This window comes from Pan paniscus, chromosome 19 (genome assembly GCF_029289425.2).
Source record: "Pan paniscus chromosome 19, NHGRI_mPanPan1-v2.0_pri, whole genome shotgun sequence".
NCBI lineage: Eukaryota > Metazoa > Chordata > Mammalia > Primates > Hominidae > Pan > Pan paniscus.
Genome location: NC_073268.2, coordinates 97,623,623 through 97,636,163, shown reverse-complemented (window position 1 = coordinate 97,636,163; position 12,541 = coordinate 97,623,623). Strand labels below are relative to the sequence as shown.

The following is a 12,541-nucleotide window of genomic DNA, read 5'->3' as shown; positions in this document are numbered from 1 at the left end:
ACACAGGCCCCAGCCCCCACCGCAACCCACTGAAAGCGGCATCCACACCACTTCCCCGTGTGCGGACGACGGGGAAGAAACCCACACCTCGGAGAGCCACGTGAGGGCTACGGAAGACTCTACCGTAGATGAGGTCACCAAGTGTCCTACAGACGAGTGGCTCTGGAAAAAGGAAGCCATGGTCAGTCTGCAATGTGCAAGACCAGCCCCCATCTCCAGGGGTGGGATCATCTGGACTCTGGATTCTCATTGTAATGCCCAAGATTCAGACCCAGCTGGGAAGAGATGAACAACTGGTCTCATTCACAGGGCACGGAACTTAGCTGGGCCCGGAGAATCTGGACATCGTGTGCTGTGCCTAGAGATCATGGGGTCACCACAGTTGGAAGCCCTCTGCACCCACCTCGAGCCGGGCCTCAGCCTTCCTACTCTGATTCGGGAGCCTCTCTCCAGCGTCAACATTTCAGGCCAGAGGCAAAGGCAGCTCTCCCTGGGACCCCCATGAAGCTGCCCAACAACTGGGGTGCACCATAGGGAAGCAAACCAGGTGCAACTTCCACCAGGAGGCCACGCCGACCCTCAGAGCAGCCACAGGCTCTGCTGCCAACCTCCACTACCTCATCCAAGAAGCTCCTAGCTGGGGGACAGGGGTCACTGCCACAGCCCAAGCATCTCCACTGTCATGAAAACCCTGCAGACGGCTGGGCGCGGTGGCTCACGCCTCTAATCCTAGCACTTTGGGAGGCTGAGGCGGGCAGATCACAAGGTCAGAAGATCGAGACCATCCTGGCTAACACAGTGAAACCCCGTCTCTACTAAAAATACAAAAAATTAGCCGGGCGTGGCGGCAGGCGCCTGTGGTCCCAGCTACTCAGGAGGCTGAGGCAGGAGAATGGCATGAACCCGGGAGGCGGAGCTTGCAGGGAGCCAAGATAGCGCCACTGCACTCCAGCCTGGGCAACAGAGTGAGACTCCGTCTCAAAAAAAAAAAAAAACAAAAAAAAAACACAAAAAAACACCCTGCAGACTTTCGCTGGAGGAAGGACAGCTCTTGAAGACAATTTTGATGAGCAGGTCCCTCGGGTGCAACCCCGGGCCCAGGGATGTAGAGGAGGGGCAGGGTGGAGAGAAACAAGGCTGCTCCTGGGGCAGCCATGGGGGCCCCTGCAGGGTGCCGGGTGCAAACAGGAGGTGGCCCAAGGGAGCTCCCTGTCCCGTTCATGCCCACAAGGAAACATGAAGGCCACCCCCAACTAGACGTGGCAGGCGGGCACAACTGGTCCACCTGGGGAGCTGAGAAGGAGGGCAGTGCCAGGGACAGGCCTTCTGCCAGGTTCTCGGTTGGGGTGCTTTCTCCCCAGGTGACAACAGAGTAAAGGTGGTAAAAAAAAAAAAAAAAAAAGGAACGAGAGCTGACCAACTCCTGCCCCCTCCTTGCCACCTCTAACCTGGCACCAAAACTGGACAACCAACTCCACCCAACCCATGGGTGCCACGACACCAGGAAGCGGTGGAGGAGCCGGAGGCGCCGGCGGAGACGCAGCGCGTGTCCCGGAAAACACACGATCTCCTCCCTGCTGGGGACGTGGACTCTGCCCATGAAGATGCTGCAGTTACAGGGACAGACACGGTAGAGGGTACAGGGAGACTGGGGGTCACTGCCCAAGAATAGCAAGTCCCCATCCATGGCAGGACTCAGCCATGGGCGCCTGCGGGGCCAACAGGGCAGGTGAGAAGGGCATCTGGCAACAAGGAAGCCACTCCCCACCAGGACGGAAAGACCCAGGTGCACCCAAGGCCCCGCAGTGGAGTGCCTGGGTGGGGTGGGGGCGATGGGAAGCGTCTCAGGGAGACAGTGGGAAGAATGGAATGTCCCTGCAGCCACCAGTCCCCCACACCCTCTGTCCCGGCTCTTTGTGAGAAGGAGCTGCAGGGCATTCGCTCATTTCTCAAACCCGAAGCTGCTGCAGTTACCAACAGCTTCATCCCAGCCCTGATCCCACAGTTTCTACATGATCCTGAGGGACTGACATCCGCACCCCTCCCGTCTCTAGATGCCACAGGACAAGAGCAGCCCGCACAGGCAGGGGCGTGCTGCCACGGTGACAGCAGACCCAGTCCAGAATGCATGGGCTACACCTTCACTCAGAGCCGCTGTCCAGCTTTGTTGCTGGAACAAAAGACCTCCTTTCGCTCCTGACCAGGCCCCACAGGCTGTGCCCAAGTCCATCTGCCAGCTCAGGAGGCAGCTCCCACCCCACGGGGCCCGGGCACAGTTCTACCAGCTCAGGAGGCAGCTCCCACCCTTGGGGCCAGGGCACAGTTCTACCAGCTCAGGAGGCAGCTCCCACCCCACGGGGCCCGGGCACAGTTCTACCAGCTCAGGAGGCAGCTCCCACCCCACGGGGCCCGGGCGCAGTTCCACCTGCCAGTGCCTTCTCGTAATTCTTCCCCATGGCGATGAAGTTCCGGAGGCTAGGGTTGAACTGCTCCATGATGGTCTGGAAGAAAGCAGAGAAGAAACAGCATTACTGGCAGAGGTCACCCTGGTGACTCCGAATGGTCCGAACACAGAGGAGAAAACCCAGAGCAGGCACCCCTCCTGGGGGTCGACACCACAAATGCTCAAGGTGGGCTTCCCAAGTTCAAATCCCAGCCATGCCCCTGATCAATGTCCTTGGGAAAATGACCTTCCTGAGCCTCGGTTTTCACACCTGTGCAAAGGGGGTAAGAAGAAACCCTGCCGCAGAGGAGTGTTTGCGGGCTGAAGGAGCGCATTTGCATGGTGCAGCAGGCAGAATACAACTGGCGCTCAGACGCGCCGCTGCCGAGGTGCCGTTCCCATTGGCGCGGCTGAGTCAGCCCAGAAGGGCCCCCCACCGGCCATACACAATCGCTCAACGACGCCGGCACCCCCCTCCCACTAAAATCCTGCTCAACACATCAATTACCAAACATCAGCTCTGATTAGCGCCACTGCAGCCTGATCTGCAAATGCCATGCTATGAATAATCCAACGGCTCCGGGTCTGTTTGCCCGACGGACGGGCATCTCGGTGCCAAGATCAGCAGTTCTTAGACTCAAGAAATTAGATTTTCACTGCGAAGGCCAAATAAATGTTTTAATTACAAGGGATAAAAACAGGCACACACAAACAACAGCCAAATGAGAATTCTACCGGCATAACATACACTGACTGTCAACAGCCAGCCCCTGCCAGCAAGGGCCCAGGGAGCAGCTCCAACAGAAACCCCCGGCTCAGCCACCTCCCGTGTCTTCCGGTCATTTGTTATGATGTGATCCTGATCTTTCCTGAGGATCACAGGAAGGGAAGCCGCCCAGCCCTGTCACAGACAAGCAGGAGGCTGTGGGGCCCCAACCCACCCAGCCCCAACCTGTGGGCTAGAGAGTGGGGAGGGAAGGGCAACTGCATCCCCCACCCCCTCTCCCAGCACCTGGCCTCAGCCTCCGAAGCCAAGAGAACAGATAGAAAGGTCATTTAGGGACAAGGAAGCCACTCCCCACCACGGGACCTGCCTCCAGAAAACCCGATATTTGACGAGTGTCCCATCCCCTGCCCTGAGGTATGGCCAATGTGTGTGTTCTTGGGGAACGAGGCCCCGAGTTCTGCACTACGCCGGGGCTCACAGCAGGCCGGGTACACCTCAGTCCTGCCTATACTGGATCCTCTGGTGGTAACGCCACCCGGCCAAGTTCCAGGGCAGGTGCTCCTTCCTTCCAGGACGCAGCAAGGGTGAGGGCGCCTTTGCGTGCTAGCCCAGAGGCCACGTGCACGGGGGTGGGGGATGCAGCATCGACCCAGCCGCAAAGCCCTGCTCGCACAGAGCCAACATCTCCCGAGGGAAAGCAGGACTAGGAGGGCCAGCGCTTCCGCAGAAGTGGGATAGGCGTGCTCAGCGAGACGTGGAAGACAGGCAGGGAAGCACTTTCCATGCCAGAGAGCAGTGGGCAGACCAGAGCAGGGCAAAGGCCCCGAGGCAGGGCCCATGGTGAGTTCCTGGGAAAGTAGGACCCGGCGTGAGGGTGGAAGGGGCCCAGGGGAGGCAGGAAGAGGAAGAGGTGGGTGTGGTAATGGGATAGCCCCTGAGGCCGGGCTGCATGAAGCTAAGGAGGGTCTGAGCAGAGCAATGGGCCAGCTACATTTAAAAGATTCCGCTGGGTCAGATGCGGTGGCTCGCACGTATAATCCCAGCATTTTGGGAGGCAGAGGCGGGAAGATCACTTGAGCCCAAGCGTTCAAGACCAGCCTGGGCAACATGGTAAGACCCCATCTCTACTAAAAATTTAAAAATTAGCTGGGTGTGGTGGTGCATGCCTGTAGTCCCAGCTACTCAGGAGGCTGAGGTAGGAGGATTGCTTAAGCCTGGAAGGTCAAAGCTGCAGTGAACTGTGATTGTGCCATTGTACTCCAGCCTGGGTGACAGAGTGAGACCCTGTCTCTAAAAAAAATAAAACAGGCCGGGCGCGGTGGCTCAAGCCTGTAGTCCCAGCACTTTGCAAGGCCGAGGCGAGCGGATCACGAGGTCAGGAGATCGAGAGCATCCTGGCTAACACGGTGAAACCCTGTCTCTACTAAAAACACAAAAAAATTAGCCGGGTGTGATGGCGCGCACCTGTAAACCCAGCTACTCAGGAGGCTGAGGCAGAGGGATGGTCTGAACCCAGGAGGCGGAACTTGCAGTGAGCTGAGATCGTGCCACTGCAATCCAGCCTGGGCAACAGAGCGAGACTCCATCATAAATAAATAAATAAATAAATAAATAAAACAGGCCGGACACGGTGGCTCACGCTCGTAATCCCAACGCTTTGGGAGGCCAAGGCAGGTGGATCACGAGGTCAAATGGAGACCATCCTGGCCAACATGGTGAAACCCCATTTCTACTAAAAATACAAAAAGCCGGGCGCGGTGGCAGACGCCTGTAATCCCAGCTACTTGGGAGCCTGAGGCAGGAGAATCGCTTGAACCTGGGAGGCGGAAATTGTGGTGAGCTGAGATTGTGCCACTGCACTCCAGCCTGGCAACAGAGTGAGACTCTGTCTCAAAAAAATAAATAAATACAAAAAAACAAAACAAACAAAAGAGAAGATCCCTCTGGCTGCTCAGAGGAGACTAGATTTTAGCCAAGGGCCCTGGTGTATGCTGGGAGACCCATCAGAGGCTCTGGGATGTCAGAGGGGAAGAGAGGCATGTGCCACACAGGCCTCTGATCTAAAGGGATGGGGATGCTGGAGCAGAGAGGCACGTACCACGCAGGCCTCTGTTCTAAAGGGACGGGGATGCTGGAGCACAGCAGCGTTAGCACTGAGCTAAACACTCAGCAATGAACCAGGAGCCTGGACACTTTAACTCCCAGGAGTGCCTGGGAGCCGGGGCAGGGAGGCCACACTGGGAGTGGGGTGAGATGGGTCTGGCGCCCAGGAGAACGTGAGCCAGAGACGATGCCTGAGAGTTACCAGCACAGAGGAGAATGCTGGGACCTGGTGCGCTCTCGGCAGCCTGGTTCAAACTGACCATGCAGACCGGGACTGGCGGTGAAGGCGGTCGGGAAATGCTGCCGAATGCGCGTTTCTTGTGATGAAATCAAGCAGAAGGGGGCATCAGCCAAGTGAGGAGGATGCGGCCGACTCTAGTGTTCTGGTGTGCGTGTGCTCATGTCTGCATGCACATCTGTGCCCATGTGTGCGTACAGACACATGCATGTGTGCATGTGTGTCCACGTGTGCATGTGCACATTTGTGTGTGTGTGCTGAGCTGCAGCATCAAGCATGTTTCTCACCCTGTGTGACACAGGTATGAAAACACTACCACGGAGGTGGGCGTGCCAGAGCAGACCCCTTGCTCACAAAAGCCCCACGTGCTTGGCTCCAGGACCATGACCCCCACAGGCCCCCGGGTGGAAGAGGCTCAACCTGAGCCCTGTGAGCTCCACTAACATCCTGAGCAGCAGGAGAAACAGGCCAGGAGCCACCCAGGGCCAACCACGGCGGGTCAGCACGGCGGCCATGCCTACCGTATGACACACGGGGCAGCACCAAGGTTTCACTTCCTTAGTGCAGCGGCTGAGCTCACACGGAAGGAATGCAGGAGACAGTGGGCAGACAGCGGGCAGGGAACAGCCACCAGGACACCTGGGCACGGCCCTGCCTCCATCTGCAAGAGAGGGGCGGCGGCCTGGACACGCAGGTGCTGCCGTCCTGGCCCGAAGGCAATGGCAGAGGCATCGATCCCACTGAGCCAACATTGTAAGGGGGGACTCCCCTTCCCGGGCGGGCGGAAGGGCCAGTTCCTCCTCCTGCATCTGCATCCAGCCGCTGGGCCAGCAGAGAGGCCTTCTGTGGAGCCCTGCCTCAGGCACGCACTGTAGGTGCCACCCACCCCTCCTCCGGGTTCCTCCCTCTCCCAGGAACCACGGGAGGAGCCCAGTGGCCCCTGAAGAGCCCAGCCCCTCTGCTGGGAGACCATCTCCAGTCAGGCGTCCGGTCAGGCGTCTCTCTGAGCCTCTGAACCAGTCCATCCCATTATCCTAGAACACAGGCAGGGGCCATCCTGACCCAGTGGGCCCGTGTGGAAGTCCCCAGCCTGAGGAGAGCCCGCTGTGGGGCATACACTCCAGTCCCGCCTCCACTTCCACCTCCGGCTCCCCTAATCAGGCCAAGGTCCTGGTCCGGGGGCCCATAGCCAACAGGCACTTTGCAGTGCCTGGGGATCCCCAGGTGGGGGCAGGGGAGCCAGTGACAGGGGAGCTCCAGCTCTTCCGGAATGAAAACCAACAGCGGCGGCCCCAGGTGGAAAGAACTCTGTTCTCAGCCACACCAACGTGGCTTTTCCGAGTCACTGAGCGAGTGTATCTTTTTGCAGGATGCCACCAGGAAGGAGCTGAGCTCAGACGCCCAGACGCCCTGACAGTGCTGGGGCAGGGGAGGGGGAGATCGGGAAAGTCTGTGGGCTTTAAAAGGGGAAGGGAGCTTGTTTCGTATCAACACCAAGGGGTGCAAAAAAACCCAGAAAAACCTAGGCCAGGAGAGAGAAACTGCACAAGAAAATAACCTCAAGCCCTCAGAGGCACCACCCCCACACGGCGGCTCTGAAGTGAGTTTGAAGCCCAGCTGTCCACACTGAGGGCGCTCAGGGACACACTGTGCCATCCTCAAGACCACAACGAAACTAAGAGACTCCTGGGGGGCCACAGGCACAGAGAGAGCTCCCCAGGGGCCCACGTTCTGTGACCCCATGCCAAGACAGAAATCCTACACCATGAGCAACCACCACACTCCTCAAACTCTAGGACCTGTGCAGTGCAAATGCAGCCCGGCGCGTGCAGAGCTCTGCTGTGCCCCCGGCGACGACGCACTGGCTCCCTGGGCCGCGTTCCCGGGCTGGCACGGACTTCCAGTTCCTCGTTTGTTCATTCACTATTGACCAGGGAACACCTTTCCCACCCCAGGGGGGGTCCTGGGCGGGCCTGCCTATGAAGGGGGTCCTGCCCATGAAGGCGGTCCGGCCCACGAGGGGCTCCCACACACGCCATGGAAGGCTTCCCCTCATAGGACGCATGCCACGAAGTGCCGGGAGAGGAGGGGTCCCTGCCCAGGGATGCCCGCACGCTTGGCTGCCCTCCTGCTGGGACGTCCATAGAGACGGATGTCCCAGTGGCCCTGGAGTCGCATGGAATCCAGGCCTTGACCACAGCAGGGACCCCAGCTGTCCCTACTACAGCCCCCAGGGACCCCAGCTATGCATTTCTGAAGGTACAAATGGGAGGGCCGTGTCCATCAGTTGCAGAGGTGGCCGTCAGAGAACACTGATGAGCCCAGGGAGCCCTTTTGGCTGGCGAGCTGCTGGACACTGCTGGCCAGCCTGGAGACTGATGGCCATTATGATTCAGTGCTGCAGGCCGGCCTGGCCAGTGTGGGCACAAGGCAGCAGCAAAACCCCCGTCATCTCCACCTCCTCCCAACTTGGGGAACAAAGGGAGAGTGGCCAGTACATTTACAGAAAGGACCTCTGCCAAAGGACCTTGCTCTCCTGCCCACTCCTGGGCCGTGCTGGGGTCCACCTTCCATCTGCTCAGGAATTCTTTTTTTTTTTTTGAGACAGAGTCTTGCTCTGTCGCCCAGGCTGGAGTGCAGTGGCGCATTCTCAGCTCACTGCAACCTCTGCCTCCCGGTTCAAGTGATCCTCCTGCCTCAGCCTCCTGAGCAGCTGGGATTACAGGTGTGCACCACCACACCCAGCTAATTTTTGTATTTCAGTAGAGACGGGGTTTCACCATGTTGGCCAGGCTAGTCTCGAACTCCTGACCTCAAGCGATCCGCCCGCCTCAGACTCCCAAAGTGCTGGGATTACAGGCGAGAGCCACTGCGCCCGGCCAGGAATTCTGTTTACCCCTTGGCTCTCCTTCCTGTGACACTGGCCGCCTCTCCAGCGCTTTCCTGGCAGGGTGGCCACAAACAAAAGCAGTCTCTCTGCTGACAGAGAGTGTCCCCCACCTCCCTCCAGCCCCTCAAGGCAGATGCCAGGGTGGGCGTGTATGGCCACACCCCTAGGGCCTGCGTGCATATGGACCCATGCATGCACATATATCCGTGTGTGTGCTGCGACCATGTGCTGCATGCGTTTACCTGTGCATGTACACTCACACGTGTGCTAGATGCATGTGGACCCATGTGTGTGCTGCAGGCACGACCTGGGCCTGTGTGTGTGCTGTGGGCATGAGCTGCATGTTTACTTGTGCATGCACACTCACACGTGTGCTAGATGCATGTGGACCCATGTGTGTGCTGCAGGCATGAGCTGGGCCTGTGTGTGTGCTGTGGGCATGAGCTGCATGTTTACTTGTGCGTGTACACTCACGCGTGTGCTGGACACACGTGGACCCGTGTGTGCTGTGGGCATGAGCTGGACCCATGTGTGTGCTGTGGGCATGAACGTGTTTACCTGTGCATGTGCACTCATGCGTGTGCTGGACACGTGGACCTGTGTGTGTGTTACATGTGTCTGTGAGTGGCCAGGCTGAGCCGTGTTTTCTATCTACTCAGAAGAACAAACAGAAAGAGTCGATGCAAGGACCCTCTCCGGCTGCCTTAGACCCTCATCACCCTAATCCTCACCCAGCCCCTCCATGAGAGTCACTGTCCCATCTTACACTGGACAAGATGAAAGTGAGGCTCAGGAAGGCAGGGGCCAGCCTATCAGCTCTTGGTGGAGCCCAGAGTCCTGGCTTCAACCCTGCTGACCACACAGCCAGCCTGGTCCCTCTCTCCCAATTGGTCCTGGTGTTGCACCTGACATGCTCCCAAAGGCCACATTCCAGTAATATCAGGAAAAAGGGTGACTCGATCCACCTGGCCTCTCCCAGGAGGGCCAATGCCCAGGGTGGCTGACTGTTGAGGGGAGGGGCCCTGCCCACCCACTCCCTCGCCCACGGACCAGCACAGCTCCTGAGGGGCCAGGCTGCTGTTGCCCACTGGACCACCGCCCTCACTTCCACCTCTGTCGCGACAGGCAGAAGCCGGTGGCAGCTGCGGGGCCAGCAGTGCCAGAGGGGCTTCCCCCAGCCCGCTGTGCCACCACGGCCACAGCATGAGGACCCCACACACAGATATGGACCTCACAGCACCCACGACTCTGGTCCATGTAGACTTGACGGGACTCTGCCTAGGACGCCAGGCTCCAGGGAAGGGCGCACGGGACAGAGCCAAGCCTGGAAACCCCCGGCCACATGTACAGCATGGAATAGGGAGGTACAGGAGGGGCCCTGCAGCAGTGGACAGTGTCCTCCCGGGAGGACACCTCAGAGCTTGCTGTCCGGGGGCCACAGGCTCAGTTCCCTTGGCTGCCAGGGGGGTTGGGGGACTTCTGTGGGCAGAGAGCATCGGGAAGGTGGCAGCGTCCTCCAGGGCGGGCCACTGCTGACCCCACACACAGGAGCACCAATGAGCTCCAGACCCTGGGAGCTGGCTCACAGGGCAAGAGGAGTGGGGGCTGTGGGGGTGTGAAGGAAGCCTGGCTGGAGTGGTGTGGATGGTCCTGTCCCCTCTAAACACTTGGACATCTGTCCTGGAGGATGCTTCCTGAAGGAAGAAAACCAACTCCAGGAGCCCAGCTGGGAGGGCTGCCTGGAGGAGGCAAATCTTGAACTGCATCTTACTTGGTTTGAGTTGGAGACAAACTACAAACACATGTACACGGATTTAGGAAATGAGGGGATGCATGGAAGTTTCTGGGAGGAAACAGCCCGCAGGGTGAGGACAGGGGCCTGAAGGTGGGCTGGAGCCTGCAGAACGGGATCCCAAGGGGGACGGTGACAAACTAGGCAGAGACACCATCCTCCTCCTTGCCCCCTGCGGCTGGGCGTGCAGGAGCCGGCAGCTCTGCCTCCCTGTGAGTATTAATAGGGTCCCCACAGCCGAGGGCAGAAGAAAACTGGGTGGCCAAACCCCTCTGCCGTGCCAGGGGCCTCCACCATGAGCCCCCCCAGGCCATGAGACCCCGCAGAGGGCTCTGGGTGTCAGGAAGCAGGCACCTCTCTGGAGGCAGGAAGAGGCCAGCCTGTTCCAGAACAGAGGGGGCTGGTCCCCGACCCTGCCCCAGGGGGATCAGGAGGGGCCACTAGGCTTCTCCAAGGGCAGCTTCGGCGTGGCCTGGCTGACCCAGACTCCCCCAGAGCCACTCAGATCAGACAGATGGAGGGCACACCCCAGCCCCTCCTGGAAGACCGAAGGTAGACACCCAGGTCCCACGCATACCAGGGACTCCTGCAGGGCCCCGGGCAGCCTGGCCATGGGTCATGGTGGGATCAGCGTGAGGGGCTGGGATGTCCCCTAAGGTGGTAGCTCCAGTTCTCAGCCTCCAGGAGCACCCACAGAAAAGCCATCCACATCATAATAAAGTGATTCCTTGTGTCTTTGGCACGGTGCCCAGATGTGACCAGGAGCAGGTGGCCTCCCGCCAGGAGGGGCCCGAGGTGCAGGGACTCCTTCCCTCATGCTGCCTGCCCTACCCGCCAGGCTCCTGGGAGGCCCCAGGACAGGGACCATGAATGCTGCAGCTAAAAACAACAGGGACAAATGCCAACACTAAGGTCAGCTCCTGAGCCAGGCGCTTCTGCCCTCCGCCTGTGGGAAGGGCCACACGGCCATTCCCCTGGGCCCCCAGCCCAGGGCCCTGCTTCCCTTTCAGGGTTGCAGCAGCATCTCCCTTTCCATGGGCCTTGGACACCTGCACGCCCTCTGCGAGCTTTCCCCTGGCGTCCTCAACCCTCAGGGGCCCCAAGTCTGAGCCCTCCTGAACGAGGTCCCCAGGAGCAGAGGTCCACAAGGGCAAAAGCCACACGTGGGGCCTTGCACGCAGGACACCATGACCCGGCCCACGCAGGAGGAGCCGCAGCCCAGCAAAGTCCAAACACAGCACCAAGCAGTCTGGCCACTTCCTTCCTGTCCGAGAGGCACATCCTGCCTATCCCAGCTTCAATGGGGACAGAGCCCCTTACAAACACCTTCCAATGTCCGGCCACCCTGGCCTGGGTCACAGAACTTAGCAACTGCTCAGCCTCACGGGGTGTCCGGCCCACACAGGACAGTGCATTCCGGCTGCCTTTCGCCTGTGGCCAACACTGAGCTGGCACCTTGCCAGCTGACTGCTCGTCCAATAGAATCAGCTGTCCCCGTGGAAACCTTCCTGTTGTCATAAACTTCGGGCTGCAATCTGACTGAGGTTGGAAGGGAAAACCATCATAGGCTCGTAACACAATCAGCCTGAAGACAGACAGGTGGTCACCTCCAGGCAACATGGGAGACTCGGCCCCTCCAGCAGCTACTGCACTCCATCGCGGGTGGGGCCCACTGGGTGTCATGGCTGAACTGTGTCCCCTCCCAAGATGCACGTGTTGAAGTTCTAACCCCCGGCATCACGCAGTGCAACTGTGTTTGGAAACAGGGTCTTTAGGAAGATGATAAAAGTAACTGGGGTCACTAGGGTGGGCCCTAATCCCATATGACCAGTGCCTTATAAGAAAGAGGGCACAGATACCATAGGGACGAGCCAGGTGCCACGGCCGTCCTGTGGGCACACCAGTCTGTGGCGCTGTGTTGGTCCCCCTCCAACGTGGAAAGGCCCGGTCACTAGGTCACTCATTACCGCCAATCGCAGACCCAAGTCTGGTCACCGCCTGGCCTGCAAGAATCCCCGAGGCCACTGCCCCATCCATCCCCTCCCTATGAAGGCACTGGCCGGTCTTTCGGGCTGGGCTCACGGCTGGAGGAGCAACTGTGGCTGAGCAAGCAGGGAGGCAGCTTAGGAATGCCTGTACGGCCCCACCTCCCGCCAACCTCAGGTCAGGCAGGTGGGAGGTGCCAGCCCGGGGGCTGTGGCCACACTCAGGAACATAGGATCCCAGGAAAGCAGACAGTGGCAAGCAGCTTCGGGCCGGGGCTTTCCTGCTCTGGACCACTGACCTCTGATCTCTGAAGAACTTTCTGTCCCACAAGCTAGCGATCGTGGCCACCACTTAGCCACTAC

The 12,541-nt window shown here is 59.4% G+C and overlaps 1 protein-coding gene across 4 annotated transcripts in view; it reads right to left on the bottom strand.

The window, feature by feature from the left end:
- The window catches only part of BAIAP2 (BAR/IMD domain containing adaptor protein 2), an 81,318-nt gene that overhangs the window by 59,485 nt on the left and 9,292 nt on the right, over nucleotides 1-12,541 (bottom strand). For all 4 annotated transcript variants that reach the window (XM_034943079.2, XM_034943081.3, XM_063599482.1 and 1 more), the window contains exon 2: nucleotides 2,426-2,501. In XM_034943079.2, the coding sequence (XP_034798970.1) occupies nucleotides 2,426-2,501 (76 nt within the window). The remainder of the gene's footprint in view (nucleotides 1-2,425; nucleotides 2,502-12,541) is intronic.